This window comes from Ursus arctos, unplaced genomic scaffold, assembly GCF_023065955.2.
Source record: "Ursus arctos isolate Adak ecotype North America unplaced genomic scaffold, UrsArc2.0 scaffold_7, whole genome shotgun sequence".
In the NCBI taxonomy this organism is placed as follows: Eukaryota; Metazoa; Chordata; class Mammalia; order Carnivora; family Ursidae; genus Ursus; species Ursus arctos.
This window is the reverse complement of record NW_026623089.1, coordinates 69,834,862-69,855,203: the sequence shown is the minus strand read 5'-3', so window position 1 is coordinate 69,855,203 and position 20,342 is coordinate 69,834,862. Positions and strand designations below refer to the sequence as shown.

General features: G+C 47.6%; 1 protein-coding gene across 2 annotated transcripts in view; it reads left to right on the top strand.

Annotated features, from left to right (window-relative positions):
• Nucleotides 1-14,920: 14,920 nt before the first annotated feature.
• The window catches only part of TARBP1 (TAR (HIV-1) RNA binding protein 1), an 85,274-nt gene continuing 79,852 nt past the window's right edge, over nt 14,921-20,342 (top strand). For both annotated transcript variants that reach the window (XM_044386052.3, XM_026504147.4), the window contains exon 1: nt 14,921-15,889. In XM_044386052.3, coding sequence (XP_044241987.2) covers nt 14,953-15,889 — 937 coding nt within the window. In that variant the 5' untranslated portion in view covers nt 14,921-14,952. The remainder of the gene's footprint in view (nt 15,890-20,342) is intronic.

Sequence of the window (20,342 nt, the reverse complement as noted above, 5' to 3'; positions counted from 1 at the left end):
TGTGGGTGTTTCTCCAGTACTTCCGAGAGCAGCCAATTACGGACCTTTGTTTGCTCTCTGACTCTTCGGAGTCTGTGCCGCAAAGAAGAATAAGCAAATGAAACATCTCTGTTGTCTCTGTGTCTCTGTTGTCTCTGTGTCTCTGTTGTCACGCGGCTCAGTCTCTTCACAGTCCTTAATGGTACCACGTGAACGAGACAGTAAGGTAGAATTTTTTAACTAGATTTCTCATATTCCCAAGGAATTCTTTTAAAATAAATAAATATTAGGGACGCCTGGGTGGCTCAGTCGTTGAAGCGTCTGTCTTCGGCTCAGGTCACGATCTCAGGGTCCCGGGATCGAATTCCGAGGCAGGCTCTCTGCTCAGCGGGGAGCCTGCTTCTCCCTCTCCCTCGGTGTTCTCTCTCTTTCTCCCTCTCAAATACATAAATAAATAAATCATCTGTAATAAATAAATAAAATAAATGAATAAAAATTCATCTGTAATAAATAAATTAAATAAATAAATAAATAAATATTTTCAGATGAGCCCAGGATCTGAGGACCGCTTAGGGGACATTCGTGTTCAAGCTTAGGGTGCAACTCCTTGGGGGGGCATTGAGGTTTGTGTCTCTCAATTACTGCACACATATTGTATTAACCCCTCCCCAATGACATCATAGCCTTAACACAGAGACCCCATTAATTGTCATGCGTCTGCTGCTTGAGTTGGGACTGTGCCATTTGAAGCTCTTAGCATCCTTAGAGGTGGGAACGGCCAGGTAACAAGGAGGGAAGAAAGTCAGCTCAATTCTCAAAGGTGGTGTCATTTAGCGTGAAGGCTCGGGATTGAAATTTTCTGCCTGAGGGAAGCAGAAAAACTGACTCTTTACAGAATGCTGCCTGTTTCTAAACCTAAAAGGCACACTAAGAATAGCTCACGGACGGCGCTGCCCGGAGGCTCCTTGAGCAGCCCAGTGGGAGGTCCTCTCCCGGAATCTGCCCTTCAAAGCTGCTGCCCCGCAGCCCGGAGCCCGGAGAGCGTGCGAGCGGCGGGGTTCTCCTGGGCCGCCTTCCCTCTGGTCACAAGGAAGCAGGGGCTAGAGTGGACGGAGATGCTCCTTCGTGGAAGAAGGCCCTAGAGGAGGAGACTTTCTGCCTCTGACAAAGGCTGATGGCCCTGAAGGGAGAGGCGCAGTGTGGGCTCGGAGACCAGACGGCCGTGAACTCCGCAGGAGCAGACGGGCTTTGGCCGTGACCAACACCAGCGTGGAAGAAACCTGCCTTTCCTTCTCCATCCCCACCGATAGCGCACAGATTTTTCCTATCTGGCTTATTATCATAGCCTCTCATCCGGGGCCTCTGGACCCAGTTTTGCCCACTCCAGTGAGTCTTGCTTACAGACTCCCCGATCCTTTTTCTGTAGCCCATGTCAGCTCAGATTGATCTGTTCTTAAATTTTCCTGTCTGCGGTGGGATGGCAGAGACCGTGGGACAGTCATTTGTCTAAACCTCCACACTATTTAGTGTAGTGTCATTCCTGGAAAGGGGGTTCAAGAAACAGACTTTGAGGGGCGCCTGGGTGGCTCAGTCAGTGAAGCGTCTGCCTTTGGCTGGGGTCATGAGCTCGGGGTTCTGGGATCGAGCCCCGCATCAGGCTCCCTGCTCAGTGGGGAGTCTGCTTCTCCCTCTCCCTCTTCCCCTCCCCCTGCTCACCACGCACATGCTCTCTCTCTCTCTCTCAAATAAATAAACAAAAAATCTTTAATAAAAAAAGTAAATAGTCTTTGAGTGTATATACTCAAAAGAATATCTGAGGGCATGCACTCCCTCAAAGGCAGGGACTGGAAGAGCTATCTGCAAATCTGTCTTCACAGCACCATTGTTCACCATGGCCAAGGGGAGGAGTGGATGCATCAACATGGTCTATCCCTACAATGGAATAGTATTCAGCCTTTAAGAGGAAGGAAATCCGGACCCAGGCTACCAGCTCGAGGGACCTTGAGGCTATCCTGCAGAGGGAAATAAGCAGTCACAAAGGGACAAACCCTGCATGATTTTACTCCTAGGAGGTTCCGACAGGAGTCAAATCCAGAGAGACCGAAGGTGAAATGGTGGCTGCCAGGGGCTGGGGGCTGAAAGGTGAGTTATTGTTTGATGGGGACAGAGTTTCAGTTTTGCAAGATGAAAAGGGTCCTGGCGGCAATGATTGCACAACAGCGCGAATGGGCCTCATGCCAGGGAAATGGACCCTGAGCAACAGATAAAATGGCACATTTGATGTTTGTGTGTTTTGCCACAATTAAAACAGAAAAAGAAATAGTTTGTTAAATGCCGAATTAGGGAGCTCGTGAGTGATTTCCACTGCACCTGTGCAGTCCTGCTTTCTCAACAGGATCACACTTTTGCAACATGCAAATCATTTGACATTCCCTCCTCCCCTGAAAAGCCCTCCAGTGTATTCCCACGTAGAGTCAAATCTGAAATTCTTAGCACAACCTATGGGCCCGCCTGGCCTGGCCTGGCCTTCCCAACCTGCTTCATCCGACACAAATGTCCCTCATTCTTCTGTCTTTCCTCCCATACCCTTCAGTCTCACAGTTTCCCCCATAGTTTCCCCTGGGGGAAGCTTCCATCAGCTCTTATCTGGCTAATTCCCCTCATTCTTTCAGTATCTGCTAACATACCCTCTATCGGGGAAACCAGTCCCACCTTCCAGACCAGCTGGGGCCTCTGGCTGTGGGCTCTCTGTGTGCTCTTTGCTTGGTCTTGCATAGTACTTATCATGCCAGTTGTTAATTCTTCATAAAATCATTCAGACTGTAAGCACCACAAGGGCAGAGACACGAACACTGTCCCTTGTGATATGGACAATTTCTGCCAGCCTTTGTGATACAGACAACTTCTGCCAGCCCCATCGTTGGGGGTGTGACACATGCTAAGACCCCAAGCAAAGTAAATTCATTTCACGTGCAGCCCTCGGTCATCCCGTAATGCAAAAAAGGTCAAAGTCAGAAACAATAAGGAGCTCTGCCATCATTCCTAACTGAGGGGGATCAATATTTACAGACAACTGTGGTCAGGTGCTCAACGCGCAGCCCGGCTTATTCACACGGACATTAATATTTTCACAACGTCAGCTCTACATATAAAAAGAAATTGTCCACAGACTAGATGGAATGTTAGTTGACCGATGCCTAGATTTTCAGATTGACTGCAAACAAGATTAAGGACTATTTCTTCCACCTCCCCTCCAGGCAACAACCCCAGCACTCTGCTCCTCTTTGCAAAAGGAACTGGGTGTTGGTGATGGGGTGGAAAGTTCTGGAACAACTTACTATTCTTTTGCTCCCACTACTTCTTTGTCCTTTTTACCACTTTGGCTCACACCTCTCCTCTCCTTCCCGCCCCACTCCACTTTTTGCAAAGTTTTCTTCCTCTTGGATCGGGCCTCCTGAAGTTAGAACATTCAGTCCTTTTCTGTTCTCACCATCTGCTGCTGGATAAGGGTGGGATGCTGTGTGTGTGTGTGTGTGTGTACAGTGTGTGTGTGTGTGTGTGTGTGAAGTGTAGGGTGGTCTTCAATTTTGAGGATGAGGAAGGAAGCAGGAAGACAGCCTCGAAAGTCAGGTCTCTGGGTAGACTATCTTAAAAACAATTCAACTTTCTGCATGGAAAACATCACCCCTCCTGCTAGCATCTCTCCCATACGCTCTTGTGTTGAGTGGCTGTCTGTCTCCTTCCACCTGCGCCTTGCATTACAAAGGCTCCCCTCTTTTCGGCGCACAGAAAGGAGAGGAAGATACACGTGAGCGATAAACCACACTGACTTTTATAAACCGTTTAAGGGAATATATAGTGGATGGATGCTGAATAAATTTATCTCGACTGATTGGTTGGTTGAGAAAAGTTAGTTCCATAACACCTATTTCTTACAGACTCAGAAACACTATAGTGTTTATTAGCCAATGAGAGCAATGCTGAACTTAAAAAATAAAACTACCTATCATTAGAAAGACATGAGACTATCAACTTAAAAACACAACAGTCTTTAAAATGAACTTCTAACACTTGGCAAATACTTTTTAAATTTTTTTACTCAGCATTACATTTAGTAAACAATGTTTTCAGAAGTACTTAAGTGTTTGGGATCAGTCAGGGTTCTCCAGAGAAACAGAACCAATAGGATATATGTATGATATATACAGAGAAAGTAATTTTTTTAAGATTTTACTTATTTATTTGAGAGAGAGAAGCAGTTTCCCCACTGAGCCGGGAGCCCGATGTGGGGCTTGATCCCAGGACCCTGGGATCATGACCTGAGCTGAAGGCAGACGCTTAACCACCTGAGCCACCCAGACGCTCCCAGAGAAAGAGATTTTACTATAAGTTCGTTCTTGCGATTATGGAAGCTGACAAGTCCAAGTCTTCAGTGTGGGTCAGCAGGTTGGAGACTCAAGAGGGCCAGTGATGCAGATTGTAGTCTGAAAGCCATGCTGCAGCGTTTCCTCCTGCTTAGGGAGGCCAGTCTTTTTGTTCTATTCAGGCCGTCAACTGATTGGATGAGGCCCACCCACAATGTGCTTTCCTCCAAGTTCATCCACATAATATTATCTCAACGAAAAACATCCTCAGGTTGACACATCACCTTAACCATCATGTGTTGCGCGTGCCCATTGTCAAAGAAAAAGAACCCAGCACAGGACATATTTCAGTGAAAAAAAAAAATGTAGGCGTCCCACTGCACAAGACCTAGCACCAAGGCTGGGAGCTGCCTTGTGGAGGTGAGTGACACCTCTGGCATCTGTTTGTGGGCTGGAAACTACTCCTGCCCTAACTCCACAGGAAAAAAAATAATAAACCACACACTATCTTTGCCTGGAATCTTGAAAACTGTCTCAATTGCTCACCTTAAAAGCCTTGTCCCACCCCCAGTGAGAAATCAGCCATATCTACTTAATGCCCTCTGGCTCTGAGCCCAGGGGCAAAAATCTAAATCCACTTGCCAAACTGTCTCTATGGACACCTACTAAGCTACCAGGGAAAGGAAATTCGCAGGATTTCGAGAAAAAGCTCCTCGGGTAGCAGCTACTACTGGGGAGAATTTGATTGGTCTGGTACGTCCCAAGTTTGGCGAAACGCAGCCTTTCAATGCTTATTGGTGGACTAGCAAAATAAAGACAGTTCATAATGGATTTCCCCTCCTTCCTTATTGCAAATGCGGCCACGCTATCACATTGGCGTTGGTGTTGGCATTGGTAAGAACTCCCTCGGCTTCAAATTCTCCCTGCGGTGACCTGCTGCCTGCTCTGGAATTGTAATTCATCATTTAACAGGATCCTTGTGTGACCGCAGACCCTGCCATCGCCTCCCCGGGGAACAGCAGCAACAGGGGGAGAGATGCTGACAGCAAGAGCAAAGCTTGAGAATTCTGATTTTGCTTCAGAAACAGGATGAGCAGGCTTCATCCTGCTCCTTCCGTCTGCCAAACTCCTAGGGATGCAGCCCCTTGGGTGAGAGCAGCCTCAGTGGGGCTTTCTGCACTCGCTAGAACCAGGGACCACACTTATGCAGAACCCCTTCTGTTTGCAGAAAACCAAAAAGGAGAGGAAAGGATCTAGTGGTAGGAGCAAAGACAATTTTTTTCGTCTTTTTTAAAAAGCTCTTAGATTGTGTTTAAAAGATAAAATGATGGAAAATTTCACAGCCTTCATAGCATCCCAATATTTTACTGGGATCTCAGGGGAGACAACACATGGCATACTTGGAATGAACGCGTCCCTCCCGGGGGCTGATGTGAACACGGTCGCACCTCCTTCCCTCCCCTTAGTTGGGCCACCGACTCAGTTCTTCTCGCTTCTCTTTCTCTGCATCTTCAAATGAGTGAGGCAGTCTGGGGCGGAGGTAAGGCAGTGTCTGTCTCTAATCGGCTGATTTGCTGAGTCTCCAAAGGATGGCTTGTCCCAAATATTTAAGTTTTCTTTGTCTCCCTTTCTCCCTTAATTTATTGTAAATATCTACCATGAGAGGTAGCAAATGCATGAGGGAGCCAGCCATTCTCAGCCAGCTTGTGGAGCTTTCAAAAAAAAAAAAAATACGGATGCTTGTACCCCATGCTCTGAGTTTCTGGTTTGACTGATTCAGGGTGAGGCCAGGCATTCTGTATGAGTGGTCTGTTCTGGGGGTTCAAGATCCCTAGTGATTCTCCTCTGGCACCAAGTTGAAAGCCAACAGATTCTGGGTGAGGCCAACCCCAGGGAAGATCTTACTTCCTAGAAAGGCAGAACTGGAAGGTACGTATTCATGGGACGCTAATGGCACAAGCTTCGCTGTGCCCAGACACTTGAGCACAAGCTGAGAAACAGAGGAAGGAAGAATGGATGCCCAGAATGAATCGTGTCGTCTCCTTTTGAATGGGGCTTAGCAACAGTGAATGCGGGGTTCGAGGCAGAAACGATCACGACAATTGGTCAGAAAGGGGTTCCTCAGCCCAGAAAGAGTGAGATGTTCAGAACTAATTGAGGCAAGAATACGAAATAATGTGCAGCTGGGCACGAGATCTGCATCGGGTAGGAATACTTGACTGTAAGTATGGAAAACTCAACAAGAGATGCTTAAGCAAACAGGGGCTTATTTTTCTCATGTAACAGTAAGTCCCGAAATAGATACTTTCTAGCAGTGGTTAGCAGCTCCGAAGAAGCCAGGTTCTTCCTGGGGTTTCTTCCCTGCCGCCTTTAATGCGGAGTTTGTCACCTCACACGTGTTCTCTGATGGGCTCAAGAGGGCTGACACCGGTCCAGGGTCCACACTGTGTTCAGGGGAGAAGGAGGAGAGGCAGGCTGGGGCAGTGATGGACGGTCTCTCTTCTCTCTCAGAAAGCAAAAGCTTTGGGACTCCTTGGGTGGCTCAGTCAGCTAAGCATCTGCCTTCAGCTCAGGTCATGATCCCAGCGTCCTGGGATCCAGTCTCACATCAGACGCCTTGATCAGCGGGGAGCCTGCTTCTCTCTTTGTCCCCCCGACCCCGGCTTGTGCTCTCTCTCTGACAATAAATAAATATAATCTTTAAAGAAAGCAGAAGATTTCCTAGACGTATCACTAGCAGACTTCTGCTGAGGTCTCTTTGTCAAGAACTGGGACACACAGCCAGCCCCCATTCCCTAACTCTAAGGAAAGGAAAGTGGGGAACAAGATTGCCCTGCTGGCTGCCTAAGTATGAGCCACTGCCCGGGGGGTTAACACACCTGCATCCAGAACAAAATCAGGGTTTTGTGAGCAAGGGGGGGGGGATAGATATTGGATGAACAGCTACTGGTGTCTGCCACAGACCCCCAAAGGGAATCGAGGCTTCTGGATATCGCCCTTCACATAAACCTACTCCTGATACGGCTACAGTAATTGTCTCCGCAGAGATTCTCTCACGGCTTTCATGGGAGACATCACAAGGCAAAAAAAAATCTCAGACAGAACCTGTCAAGCAGCTCCCTCCCATTCTTAGACCCTCAGAGGTAAACAGCTGAAGATCCAGTTGAAATCTTGCTAGTAGTCGCGCTTCTTGCCTTCCGTACGTGTCTTCTACTTTGCAGCTGTGAACCCCAAGGATGGAAAAGCACCCCACATTGACAACAGCACCATCTTCTATCCAGAGAAATGTCAGCTTCGAACCAGATCTGCACATTCGTTCCAGAGCCCACGTGCATGCAAGGCGCAGGCACTTAAAAGGGACTTTTTCAGTGGGTTTTGAACCCTGTGTACCTATCTCTGGATGGGTGTTCATCATTTACTATTTTCTGTGGGTATCTATTATCCACAGGATGGTGGTGCTCTTGCTCACTCGTTCCAGAAAGATCGGTTCAGTACCTGCAGGAAGCCCCAGCAACAGCAAACAGGGAGTTCGTACCAACATTCCTCCAAGTAAGAGACATTTGAGAACACAGTTACCTGGATGACATTCCCTAACTTACACTTCCTCTTCCCCATTTGCCTCTCTTCATTACCCTTCCACAGAGGAAGCAGTATTCATTGTAAATTGGAAATGTGAGAAGAGTCAGGATTAAAATTCAGAGGCACTGCCAAACGATCACATTTAGAAGTGATTCAGCTTAGAAGGGAATCCGGGATATCCGTCTTTAGAGATCTCATGGGAAGACTTTAAATATATGGCGTAGGCAACTCACGCCCATAAATCTGAATGATTTGTATGTTGCAACCTGTGTCGTGAGAGCCTAAGCACGGGGGTCGTTCAGCCAGGAGAACCAGAGGTGGAGCAGGGAGCACATCCCAGGGACCATTGCCAGACGCTTGCATCCAGACAGAGCACAGGCAGAATCTCTTTCTCAGAAGCATCCACATTCCTTGCTGGAGGAAACAGCATGTGGCAGGCTTTGGGCATAAGGGACGCAAGAGAGAACGTGGAATACACAAATCCTTGAGCAAAGTATCTCAGAAATGGGGCGCCTGGGTGGCTCAGTTGTTAAGGGTCTGCCTTTGGCTCAGGTCATGATCCCAGGGTCCTGGGATCGAGCCCCACATTGGGCTCCCTGCTCAGCAGGAAACCTGCTTCTCCCTCTCCCACTCCCCCTGCTTATGTTCCCTCTCCGGCTGTGTCTCTCTCTGTCATATAAATAAAATCTTAAAATAAAATAAAATAAAATAAAATAAAATAAAATAAAATAAAATAAAATAAAATAGCTCAGAAAGCAGGAGAGACTCTAACACTTGCCTATCCTGGCACCTGTTTTTTCTGTTAAAATAACTGCTAGTCGTAAACTCTATCCATTTATGCATGAACCAGAGAAATTGCAAGGATTAGGGACAGCAAACGATTCTCAACCCCATTCTCTCACTTGCAACAAACCATTCACCTTTGTGAGGATGAGGAGAGGTAGCTGGAGACTCTGGGTCTCCTCTACCAATATTATTACATGTTGTTCCGGGCGACAAGGATGTCAGGTTTCAAATGCTCATGCTTCAAGAGTGATGCTGTCCCTGCAAATTTTCTGACTGATGAATTTATCATACTGTCACCACAAAATACTGACTTCTTATTTACCCAGGTTCAAGCCCTCACTGCAAGGCTACCATGTTTCCAGTACTTTGTTTGGTGTGTAGGATATAAAATGGATTAAAGCAAAATCCTAATTCTTAAGGGGCTCATCAGCTGTGGCAGAAACATACACATTCATCCATTCACACAACAGTATTTACTGAATGGTTACGCTATCCTGGACACAGGAAGTGCAGAGAATATGAGGCAGTAAACCTGACATGTTAATTGTGTCCCTTTCTCTCTCGATGTTTTAGAGGTAACACATAGCAGGGTGCATGGCTTTGGGTCAGCTCTGCTGCTTTTCTGTCGTGTGACTCTGGGGCAAGTTACTTAACCTCCCCCATTCGTGGTTTCCTCTTCTGTAAAATGAGAACAATAATAGCACTTCATTTATGAGTTGTTTTGAGGGTTAAATGTATTAATACATACAGAAAAATATTACCACGTCTTCTTTATAGCAAGTATGATGGGTAACCGTTAGCCACTGTTGTTACTACAATTGAAGGTTTGGAGAATACGGAAGTAGAAGCTAGTAGGATTCAGAGCATCAGGAGTGGCTTCCCGGAAATGCCTTGTAATTTGGGTCTTCATGAAGGAATTAGAGATGGTTAGTCCATCAGTAAGCATTTCTCTCTTAAAGATTTATTTATTTATTTATTAGAGACAGAGTGATTGTGGACAACGCTGCTATGAACACTGGGGTGCCTATGGCCCTTCTCTTCACTACATCTGTATCTTTGGGGTAAATACCCAGTAGTGCAATGGCTGGATCATAGGGTAGCTCAATTTTTAACTTTTTTTTTTTAAGATTTTATTTATTTGACAGAGATAGAGACAGCCAGCGAGAGAGGGAACACAAGCAGGGGGAGTGGGAGAGAAAGAAGCAGGCTCATAGCGGAAGAGCCTGATGCGGGGCTTGATCCCAGAACGCCAGAATCACGCCCTGAGTTGAAGGCAGACGCCTAACCGCTGTGCCATCCAGGCGCCCCCAATTTATAACTTTTTAAGGGACCTCCACACTGTTTTCCAGAGTGGCTGCACCAACCTGCATTCCCACCAACAATGTAGGAGGGATCCCCTTTCTTCACATCCTCTCCAGCAATTGCTGTTTCCTGCCTTGTTGATTTTTGCCATTCTAACTGGCGTAAGGTGGTATCTCAGTGTGGTTTTGATATGAATTTCCCTGATGGCTAATGATTTTGAACATTTTTTCATGTGTCTGTTAGCCATTTGTAGGTCATCATTGGAAAAGTTCATATCTTCTGCCCGTTATTTGATTCATTTATTTGTTTCTCGTGTATTGAGTTTGAGAAGTTCTTTGTAGATCTTGGATACCAGTCCTTTATCTGTAGTGTCATTTGCAAATACCTTCTCTTGTTCCGTGGGCTGCCTCTTAGTTTTTTTGACTGTTTCCTTGGCTGTGCAGAAGCTTTTTATCTTGATGAAGTCCCACGAGTTCATTTTTTCTTTTGTTTCTCTTGCCTTTGGAGATGTGTCATGAAAAAAGTTGCTGTGGACAATGTCAAAGAGGTTACAGCCTATGTTCTCCTCTAGGATTTTGATGGATTCCTGTCTCACATTGAGGTCTTTCATCCATTTGGAGTTTATCTTTGTGTATGGTGTGAGAGAGTGGTCAAGTTTCATTCTTTTGCATGTAGCTGTCCAATTTTCCCAGCACCATTTATTGAAGAGACTGTCTTTTTTCCACTGGATGTTTTTTCCTGCTTTGTCAAAGATTAGTTGCCCAAAGAGCTGAGGGTCCGTTTCTGGATTCTCTATTCTGTTCCATTGGTCTATGTGTCTGTTTTGTGCCATGCTGTCTTTGTGATCACAGCTTTGTAGTATAGCTTGAAATCTGGCAACGTGATGCCCCCAGCTTTGTTTTTCCTTTTCAACAATTCCTTGGCCATTTGGGGCCTTTTCAGGTTCCACATAAATTTAAGGGCTGTTTGTTCCAGTTCTTCGAAAAATGTCATTGGTATTTTGATCGGGATGGCATTGCTAAATCATGGAAGGAGCCGAGATGCCCTTCAACAGATGACTGGATTAAGAAGATGTGGTCCATATATACAATGGAATATTACTCAGCCATCAAAAAGAACGATTTCTCAACATTTGCTGCAACATGGACGGGACTGGAGGAGATTATGCTAAGCAAAATAAGTCAAGCAGAGAAAGACAATTATCATATGGTTTCACTCATTTATGGAACACAAGAAGTAGGAAGATTGGTAGGAGAAGAAAGGGAAGAAGAAAGGGGGGGTAAACAGAAGGGGGAATGAACCATGAGAGACTATGGACTCTGGGAAACAAACTGAGGGCTTCAGAGGGGAGGGAGTGGGGGATTGGAACAGGCCAGTGATGGGGATTAAGGAGGGCACATACTGCATGGTGCACTGGGTGTTATATGCAAGTAATGAATCATGGAACTTTACATCAAAAACTAGGGATGTACTGTATGGTGACTAACATAATATAATAAAAAATTATTAAAAAAAAGAGAGAGAGAGAGTAAGAGTGTGTGTGTGTGAGTGGGGGGTGGGGCGCGAGGGACAGAGGGAGAGAGAGAATCTTAAGCAGACTCCCTGCTCAGCACGGAGCCCTACTCGGGGCTCGAACTCACGACCCATGATATCACGACCTGAGCTGAAATCAAGAGCTGGACACTTAACGGACTGAGCCCCCCAGGTCCTCCTCAATAGCATTTCTTGAGCGTGATATAGCTAGAGGTGCAAGGGCTGGGATTAGTGCGGCTAAAGACAAAGACTCCATACCTCCCCCCACCAGCCCCAGCCCTCAATGTGCTCATGGTGGAGAGGCGGGCAGAAACGTAAACCTGCAATTACGTCGCAGCATGACAAATGCAGTGTTGCTGCTATGCTAGGATGTTTTGGGAATTTGGAAGAGGGTCACCTACCTTAGGTTGCAGGTGGGTGTTTTTGGTGGGAGTGAGGTATTAAGAAATGACTGTCCGGAGAGGTGACATTGAACTGTGTCTCAAAAGGAACTGCGTCCTTGTTGGGTGGAATAGAGGTACGGGCTAATGGGATGATGGAAGGGCTTCTGAAAGGTTGAAGTGAGAGAACGTGGCATGTTTTAGGGACTTTGAAAACCAGGTGTATATGGGGCTCGTGGGAGATGGGGCTGGAGAAGTCGGCAGGGGCCACCCCACAAGGCATCTTGGATCTCACATTAAAGAATTGAAACATTATTCTGAGGGCTATGGGCGCCAGTGGTTTGATTTTAGGAAGATCATCCTGGTAGCAACATGGAGTGTATTGGAGTGGAGAGTGATTCAGGGGGGAGATCGTTGCTGTTATTTTAGCGAGAAATAAGAACAGTCGAAAACTCAGGTATTGTTTGGGGACAGGGGTTGGGGGGAACACTAGAATTTTAGAAATACTTGGGAAGAAGTAAGGATGCTGGAGGAATGAGGATAACCGGGCTTAAGTTTGTAAAAGTATAAAGTGATACCGATGCCTTGGGTGGTATGCCAATGGAGACATCTGGTAGGCAGTTGGGTAGATGGGTTGAGGGGTCAGGAGAGAGATCTGGACGGGAGATACAGATTTTCCCCCCATCCTCAGCTTGTAAATGGTAGCCCAATCTATAGTTTTAATGAAGTTACTCCAGTAAAATTTATAAAGTGAGAAGAACAGGGGTCTGAAGATGTAACTCTGGAAACAGGTCAGGAAGAGGAAGAGGAGTCTTCCTTCAAAGAGCTAGAGAAGGAACAGCTGGGAAAGTTGGGAAAAGAAAACAGGAAGAAGCTATGTCATGAGAACATGAGAACCTGAGGAAGACAGCGCTTCAGGGAAAGGAAATCCTCAACCATGGAGCACAATGAAGACAGAAAAGGCGGCTTTTGTGGTTAGGAGACCACTTGCCCACCTTGTTCCGTGTGGCTGGGACACAGGGCAGAGTAGGGGGAATTATTATGAGGCTGGTTGGCTTTCACCAGATGCTGAGAAACCTTCAGTGCATACTCCAGAGATGGGCTTCATTCTGTAGGTAACTGGGAACGGAACATAGGCCAACTTATGAGTATGTTTTTAATAAGTCCTTTTTAAAAGCTGAGGTAAAGCTTACATGCACTGAAATGCCTAGATCTCAAGGATTCATTTCAAGGAGTTTTGACAAGTGTGAAACCTGGGTGACCAACACACTAATCAAGAAAAATATTCCCATTACCTCAGAAAGTTCCCTTGTGTCCTGTTTTAACCTCCATTCCCTATAGGCAACTACCATTCTCGTTTCTACCCAAAAGATTACTTTTGGCTATTCTTGAATTTCACATACATGGAACCATGCAGTATGTAAACTTTATTCTCTGGCTTCTTTTGTTCCATATAACATTTTGAGATTTACCCATGTTGTTGCATGGATTAGTAATTCACTATTGGTGAATAGCAAGCATTATTACATGAGTGGATCACAATTAATCTATTCCTCCATCCATGGACATTTAGGTGGTCATAAACTTTTGGTTATAACGACTAATGTTGTCAAAAACATGCCTGTACAAGCATTTTTGTCATAATATGTTTTCATTTATTTTAGACAAATATCTAGGGGTGGAACTGCCCAGTCATGAAGTAAGTGCTCTTTAACTTCATGAGAAACAGCTTTCCAAAGTGAGTGCTTGGCTCTTTTCAATCTTTAAAACTTAAGCCATTCTAGTGGGAGGGAAGTGGTATCTCTTTGATGGTTTAATTTGCATTTCTCTAACAATGAATGTTGAACACCTTTTCAGAGGTCTGTCCCTGCGTGTCTTCATTTAATAAGTGTCTGCTCCGAGAGTTTTGTCCATTTTTGTTTGATAGGTATATGAAAAATATATGTTGAAGGCAATTGGTATTTATTCCAAGTGGATTTACCGTAGAACCATTTATGCATTCTGTCCATGAAAAACTGAATGACTGAAAGATGGGGAAAAAATCTTGCATCTCTGATGTCTGGTAACTTTAAATTTAAATACCTTTAAATTTTATAAAATCAAACTATAAAAATGACTTTAAACGATATAAAAGTAACCTTAACTTTAAATAACTTTGAATTCTACCTTATCAGCTATGTTTATTACATGTCAAACTCTTTGAAGGTGGGATAGTGTCTTCTCCATTGACTACAGGAGAGATCTTTACGGTTAGAAGGTGAAGAAAAGCCATGTTATAGGTTCAGTTTGCCTGGGATTCAGCCAGGAACCAAACGAGTAAGAGACATGCTAACCTGGGGCTTTGTTTTCGTAGGTAGCAGCAGGTGCTGCCACAAACACAGAAAACACACAGACGGACAAGTTTTGAGATTGCACAGGAGAACACAAGCACTGTGCAGAAACATCTACATGTTACAGTCGGCATTGGGCACGGACCGCTAAGGCTGGGGTGGGCCTCTCCTTCTCAGCCCGGCCCCTAACACATAGCTAAAGCACTTTTCAGGGCCTCTGAACCATTCTCACATTTTCGGGTTTTTTTGTTTTATGGGGTTTTCTTGCAAGTGTCCAGAACACATTTCAGACCCACGAGGTCAATCTCTTTGTGGGTGGTGCCAGCCTGTGCCTTTTTGAAAATAAGTGTCTACGTGGCTGTGAAGTGCACCTCGGTGTACCTCTACCCGGCAGGCCTGCTTGATTTAGGGCTCCGGGGCAGGCCAGTCTCCAATTAGGAGTTGATGGAGTTCACCCACGTACTACAGTAACGTTGAACGAGGGGCACCTTTCTTCTAAAAAACAGTGAGGGAGGGGCGAGAGGGATCAGGCTGCCGGCCGTGCTGCTGGCAGGAGCCCACGGGCGAGCTGAGCCGGACCAGGGCCAGGCTGCAGGCCCCCTCCCACAGGCCTCCGTGCGGCCAGCCGCGCACGCGCACGCACTCGCGCACGCCGGCCCCCCATTTGGGCGCCGGGTGTCGGCGGCGCGCGCGCGGCAAATGGAGTGGGTCCTCGCGGAAACGCTGCTGTCGCAGAGCCGGGACCCCCGGGTCCTGCTTGGGGCGCTGTGCCGCGGGGAGGCGTCCGCGGAGCGCGTGGAGACGCTGTGCTTTCTACTGCAGCGACTCGAGGACGAGGAGGCGCGCCGTGGCGGCGGGGGCGCGGGCGCGGTCCCGGAGGCGGCGCGCGAGGTCGCAGCCGGGTACTTGGTTCCGCTACTGCGGGGCCTGCGCTGGCGCCCCGCGGGCGGCTCGGACCCCGGCCCGCTGGCCCGGCACCGCCGGCGCGTGCTGAGGGCGGCGAGTGCCGCCTTGCGCTCGTGCGCCCGCCTCGCCGGTGGCCCGCAGCTGGCGGCCGCCCTGGCGGAGGAGGCGCTGCGCGACCTGCTCGCTGGGGGGCCGGTGCCCGGCGCCGAGGCGGCCGTGGAGGTGCTGGCGGCCGTCGGGCCCTGCCTCCGGCCCCGCGAGGACGGGCCGCTGCTGGAGCGGGTGGCGCAGGCCGCCCTCGCCTTGGCGCTGGGCGCGGACGGGAACCGGGATGAGGCCGGGCCCGCGGAGGACGCGGCGGCGCTGGCGGCCGGGAGGCTGCTGCCGGCCCTGGGCCAGTGCGGCGGGGCGGTGCTGCGGGCCGTATGGGGCGGGCTGGTCGCAGCCGGGGCGCCCTCGGGGCCGGGCCACGTCGGGCCGCAGCTGCTGGTGCTTAGTGCCCTGGCCGAGAGGCTGCTGCCGGAACCCGGCGCCGACCGCGGTCCTGGGGCGGGAGAGGAGGAACCCGACGCGCGGCGCTGCTGGCGCTTCTGGAGGACGGTGCAGGCGGGGCTGGCCCAGGCCCAGGACGCCTTGACGCGCAAGCGAGCGCGCTACCTGCTGCAGAGGGCGGTGGAGGTGTCGGCGGAGCTGGGGGCCCACTGCACCTGCGGCCCCCAGGAAGGAAACGGTACTTGCCTCTTTGCTTCCGGCCCAGCGCCACTTGGCTTTCTGGGGCGGGGTGGGGGGCTCCTGCTTCCAAAACCCAGCTATCCGCCCTCCGTGCCTAATGTGTATCCGTTAACCGTAAAGCCTGGAAACCTTGGGAACCTCACCTCTGGGGTGTTCTCCAAGTGACTACGAATCACTGCAGCTGAGAACAGTCAGCACTTCCTCACCTTTCTGACCCAGAGCAGGGCGGAACCCTGCACCCGTGGGAAAATCAGGAACCTGACTGAGCCCAAGCAGGACTTTACAGCCCACATTTGAGCGATCTTGATTACGTCCATCCTAATAGGAAGGAAGGGTTAGCTTCCATCAAATTGAAAGAAAAATTATTTACCTGTACTGACCAGTGGATTGAGTTTTGAACATTAGAACTCTGTCCTAGAAATCATCACATTCTTTGGAAATTTCCCTTGGCAGTTCTCTTACTGGGGACTAAAATTTGTTAAATGTATGGTCCTCAAGTCGACCTTTTGATGGTATTTCTGCTATTGATTTAATAGGATGAGTCTGATTTTAAGTAATTTTTTTTAAAACTTTGAGACTATGCTTCCTACTCCTTTATTACAAAACAAGAGCGGTTAAACTAGCAAGGACTCCCTTCAATTTGGCACTTCCTGTTCTTTGGTTTGTTCACTGCAATGTGCGAAAGTGGGCTTCAGCCATCTTTCTGAGCAGCCCAAGACCAAAATAGAATAATTCAGAATTGTCCCAATACATAGAAAATTTCTACAATTTCAATTTCTACGCCTCTTACTGCTAAGCGGTTTTTGTTTGGTTGGAGTTGTGAGTAGATTTTCATGTTTGTCTAAAACGTTAGATAGTAAGTATTTTGACAGTCCACAAATTGGTGATCATCCGACGAGAGTTTTCACTGGAGAACACTTTTTCAATGACCCAAATTAAAGTAATTTAAAGAGTTCTGCAGAGTTTTAAATATGAGCAGTAGTCTTTGCTCCCTGCCCACCCCCAGTTTGCCCCCTCAGAGAGCGACCACTTGTACCTGTTTTAACCGATTATTTTAGTACTTACCTCTATGTCTCCCAATAATCTGGATAAATCACCATCAGTTGCCGTAGTTATACTTTCGTGAAATGTGAGTTCAACATTTACAGAGTTATGACGGAAGATGTTCTTCACAGGTGATCTTGTAGTAAATTATGATTTTTTTTCCTTCCTGCAAGTTTTTCCTGGAATTATGTCATTTACAAATTTGTTTGGTTCTCTCTATATTTATCACTAATTCAGCCTTAAAAGTGTTAGCTATCCTCTAAATCTTTCTTGTACAAAGTCCGATCATTTTCTTGAAGACATCTCTCCTGCATTCCCCTTACAAGCTCAGCCTGACTGCCAATTCTTACATCTGCCTTCACCTGATGCCTGTCTTGGCACTCTTGTTTCCTGGAGTTCGAATCTTCCGTTTTGGTTTAATCACCTGTTTTGGTGTAGGCATCTTCCAGAAATAAAAATTTTTATCAGAGCATGTCCCATATATCCATCCGAGGATGCTTGTGTCTGATATGTTTTTAAAGATTACTTATTTGTTTTAGAGAAGGAGAGTGTGCGTGAGCTGGGGGAGAGTGAGGGACAAGCAGACTCCCCGCTGAGCGTGGAGCCCAACACGGGGCTCCATCCCAGGACCCCAAGATCATGACTTGAGCCAAAACCAGGACTTGGACGCTTAACCGACTGAGCCGCCCAGGCGCCCCTGATATGTTTTATTTCTGTTATTTCCATCTGACACTTAATTTCCGTTCCCTGAAGATCCCCATCTGTTCGTACAGGTTGTCTGCCTTTTTCCCTAGATCCTTTAACATGTGAATCGTCTTCTGCATGGGCCATCTCTAAGTTTGGTTTTGTTTTTTGTTTTATCTCTGGGTAAGAGGGGGGTGTCACTCTTTTCAGTAGCGTGAAGTAAATATTTATGTCTAGAGATGGGCGCTCCTCCCCTTCTATGAGGCCGTGAGTGTTGGGGGTTGGCTCATACTAGTTTATCGGGAAGCTGGATTTGGATCTTGTTGCTGCTGTGGTTGTGGGGTGTTGCTACCTGTGTTCAGTGGGAAGCCGGGAGTCCCTAGAGGTTTTTCCTCAGTGTTCCTGTTCTCTGAAGCCGTTGATGCTAGCACCTCACTTGGGGTTCTTCACGCTTCCGTCCTTCCCTCAAGTGGAGACCGCTGACGTCTGTTACTGGGTGCAAGGCTTGAGATGGAGGGTGGAGAGGGGGGATCTTTTCATTTCTTCCTCTCCAGCCTCTTCTTCGGCCCCATGTGCCTGCACCTCAGGGTTCCATCCAGCTTTTTTACCATGTCTGCTCTCTCCCCAGTGGCAAATAACCTTGCCTCCTAAGTAGCGAAGGGTGTAGAGTTCCCTCACCCACTCCTGCTGTGGCTGCATTCTGCTCGTACCTGTGGTAGGCCTTGACTGCAGGTTTCCTGCCCTCCCCTCACAGCAGCAGACCTGCTTTGTATCAGTGCAGGACTCTCGGCGTGAGGGGTTTCGTTGGGCGAGCAGGTTTTCTATCCATCCCTTGGGGCGGCCAACTTTTGCCTGGTGTCGGCACCAGGACAGGCGTGGGGATGTGGCAGGGTTTCCTCCAGGGGCAGACAGCTTTGGTCTCCTGTTTGAGGAGGGTCCTGGGTGCAGACAGGCTTCAGCCGATGACCACGACCTTGCACTCCTGTAGGCCTGGGATGGGCTGCTCCAGTTAGTCCTGCTGTCCTCTCAGACCTACGCGGGCCCTGCATGCCTGGGCTCCAAAGTCTCTTGCCTCCCACATGGTCTTTCTCAGAACACCTGGGGGATGCCTAAGGAAATGAGCTGATGAGTGGTTGCGTTCTCCCTTTGGGGTTCCCAGGGTTCTAGGCTGTCAAACTAACCTACACCTGGCTTTGAAAAACTCAAACGTTCATTAGGGTTTTTTTTCCTTTTTTAAAAAAAGTTTTTATTTTATTTTAGAGCAAGAGAGAGAGAGAGAGAGTGTGAGCAGGGGGAGGGGGAGAGAATCACACTCTGCAAGGAGCCCAACATGGGGCTCGATCCCACGACCCTGAGATCATGACCTGAGCTGAAACCAAGAGACGGACCCTTAACCAGCTGCGCCACCCAGGTGCCCCTCATTTTTTTTTTTAACTACTTTTTGGTGACCACCTCCTCTTCCTGCACTTGGCCAGAGGTAGATTCAGTTTGAGTGTCCTGTGTGTTCTTGGACAGAGGCTTTCTGCCCTTTGGAGTTCCGATCCCTGGAGGCATTGTAGTCTCAGGTGCGAGGGGTTTGGGATTGTGCATATTGTCCGGTGTTTTCTCTTTGTCAGTATGGCAGGAACGTTCTTCTGTAGCTTTCTCTATCCTAAGTGGAAACTGAGAGCAAGCATGTCTAAATGCCTTTGTTTTCCCATCACAGTTGATTTACGGTTTGATGGGGGTAGAATTCTAGCTTGGAAAATGTTTCCATTCGGAATTTTGAAGGCACTGATCTATTTATTGTCTTAGAAGCTCGAGCTTCCAGTGCTGCTGTCGAGCCGTCTGAAACCGTTCGGAATCGTATTTGTTTGTATGTTTGTTTCTTCTGCATGGGAGTCAGTGGGGACTGTGCACCGTCATTCTGAAGTTTCGCAGTTTTGGTACCGGTCAGTTTTCATCCTTGTGCTGGGCACTCGGTGGACCTGGTCAATCCGGAAATCATGTTCTTTGGTTCTGAGAACTTTTCCAGGATTACTTTCTTTCCTCCCTTCCTCTCTGCTTTCTGTTCTCTTGTTGGACATCGAAGCTCCTGGACTGGTTTATCAAAGCATCTTTCCTGTTTCCTATGATTTTGTGTCTTGGTTCTATTTCCTGGGTAACTCCCTCAACATTATTTCCAGTCCTTTCTTGGAGTTTCTGGTTTTAGCTGTCAAAGTTTTATTCTTGTGAGATCTTTTTTGTTCTTCTAATGTCCCCTTTTTAATCATATCCTGTTCTTATGACAGCATGAGATTTTCTTCCTCTGGCATAGTTTGGTTCTCTCCAGATTTCCTCTGTTTGTTTTGGTCTTGATCTTTAATGTGGATGTTTCCCCAGATGGCTGGTGATCCTTAGATACCTGTTTATATTTAAGACTAAGGAACCAGTGGGGCACCTGGATGGCTCAGTCAGTTGAGCTTCAACTCTTGGTTTCTTTCTTTCTTTCTTTCTTTTTTTTTTTTTTTTAAGATTTTATTTATTTATTTGACAGAGAGAGAGACAGCCAGCGAGAGAGAGAACACAAGCAGAGGGAGTGGGAGAGGAAGAAGCAGGCTCCCAGCAGAGGAGCCTGATGCGGGGCTCGATCCCAGGACTCTGGGATCACTCCCTGAGCCGAAGGCAGATGCTTAACGACTGCGCCATCCAGGCGCCCCTCAACTCTTGGTTTCTGCTCAGGTCATGATCTCAGGGTTGTGGGT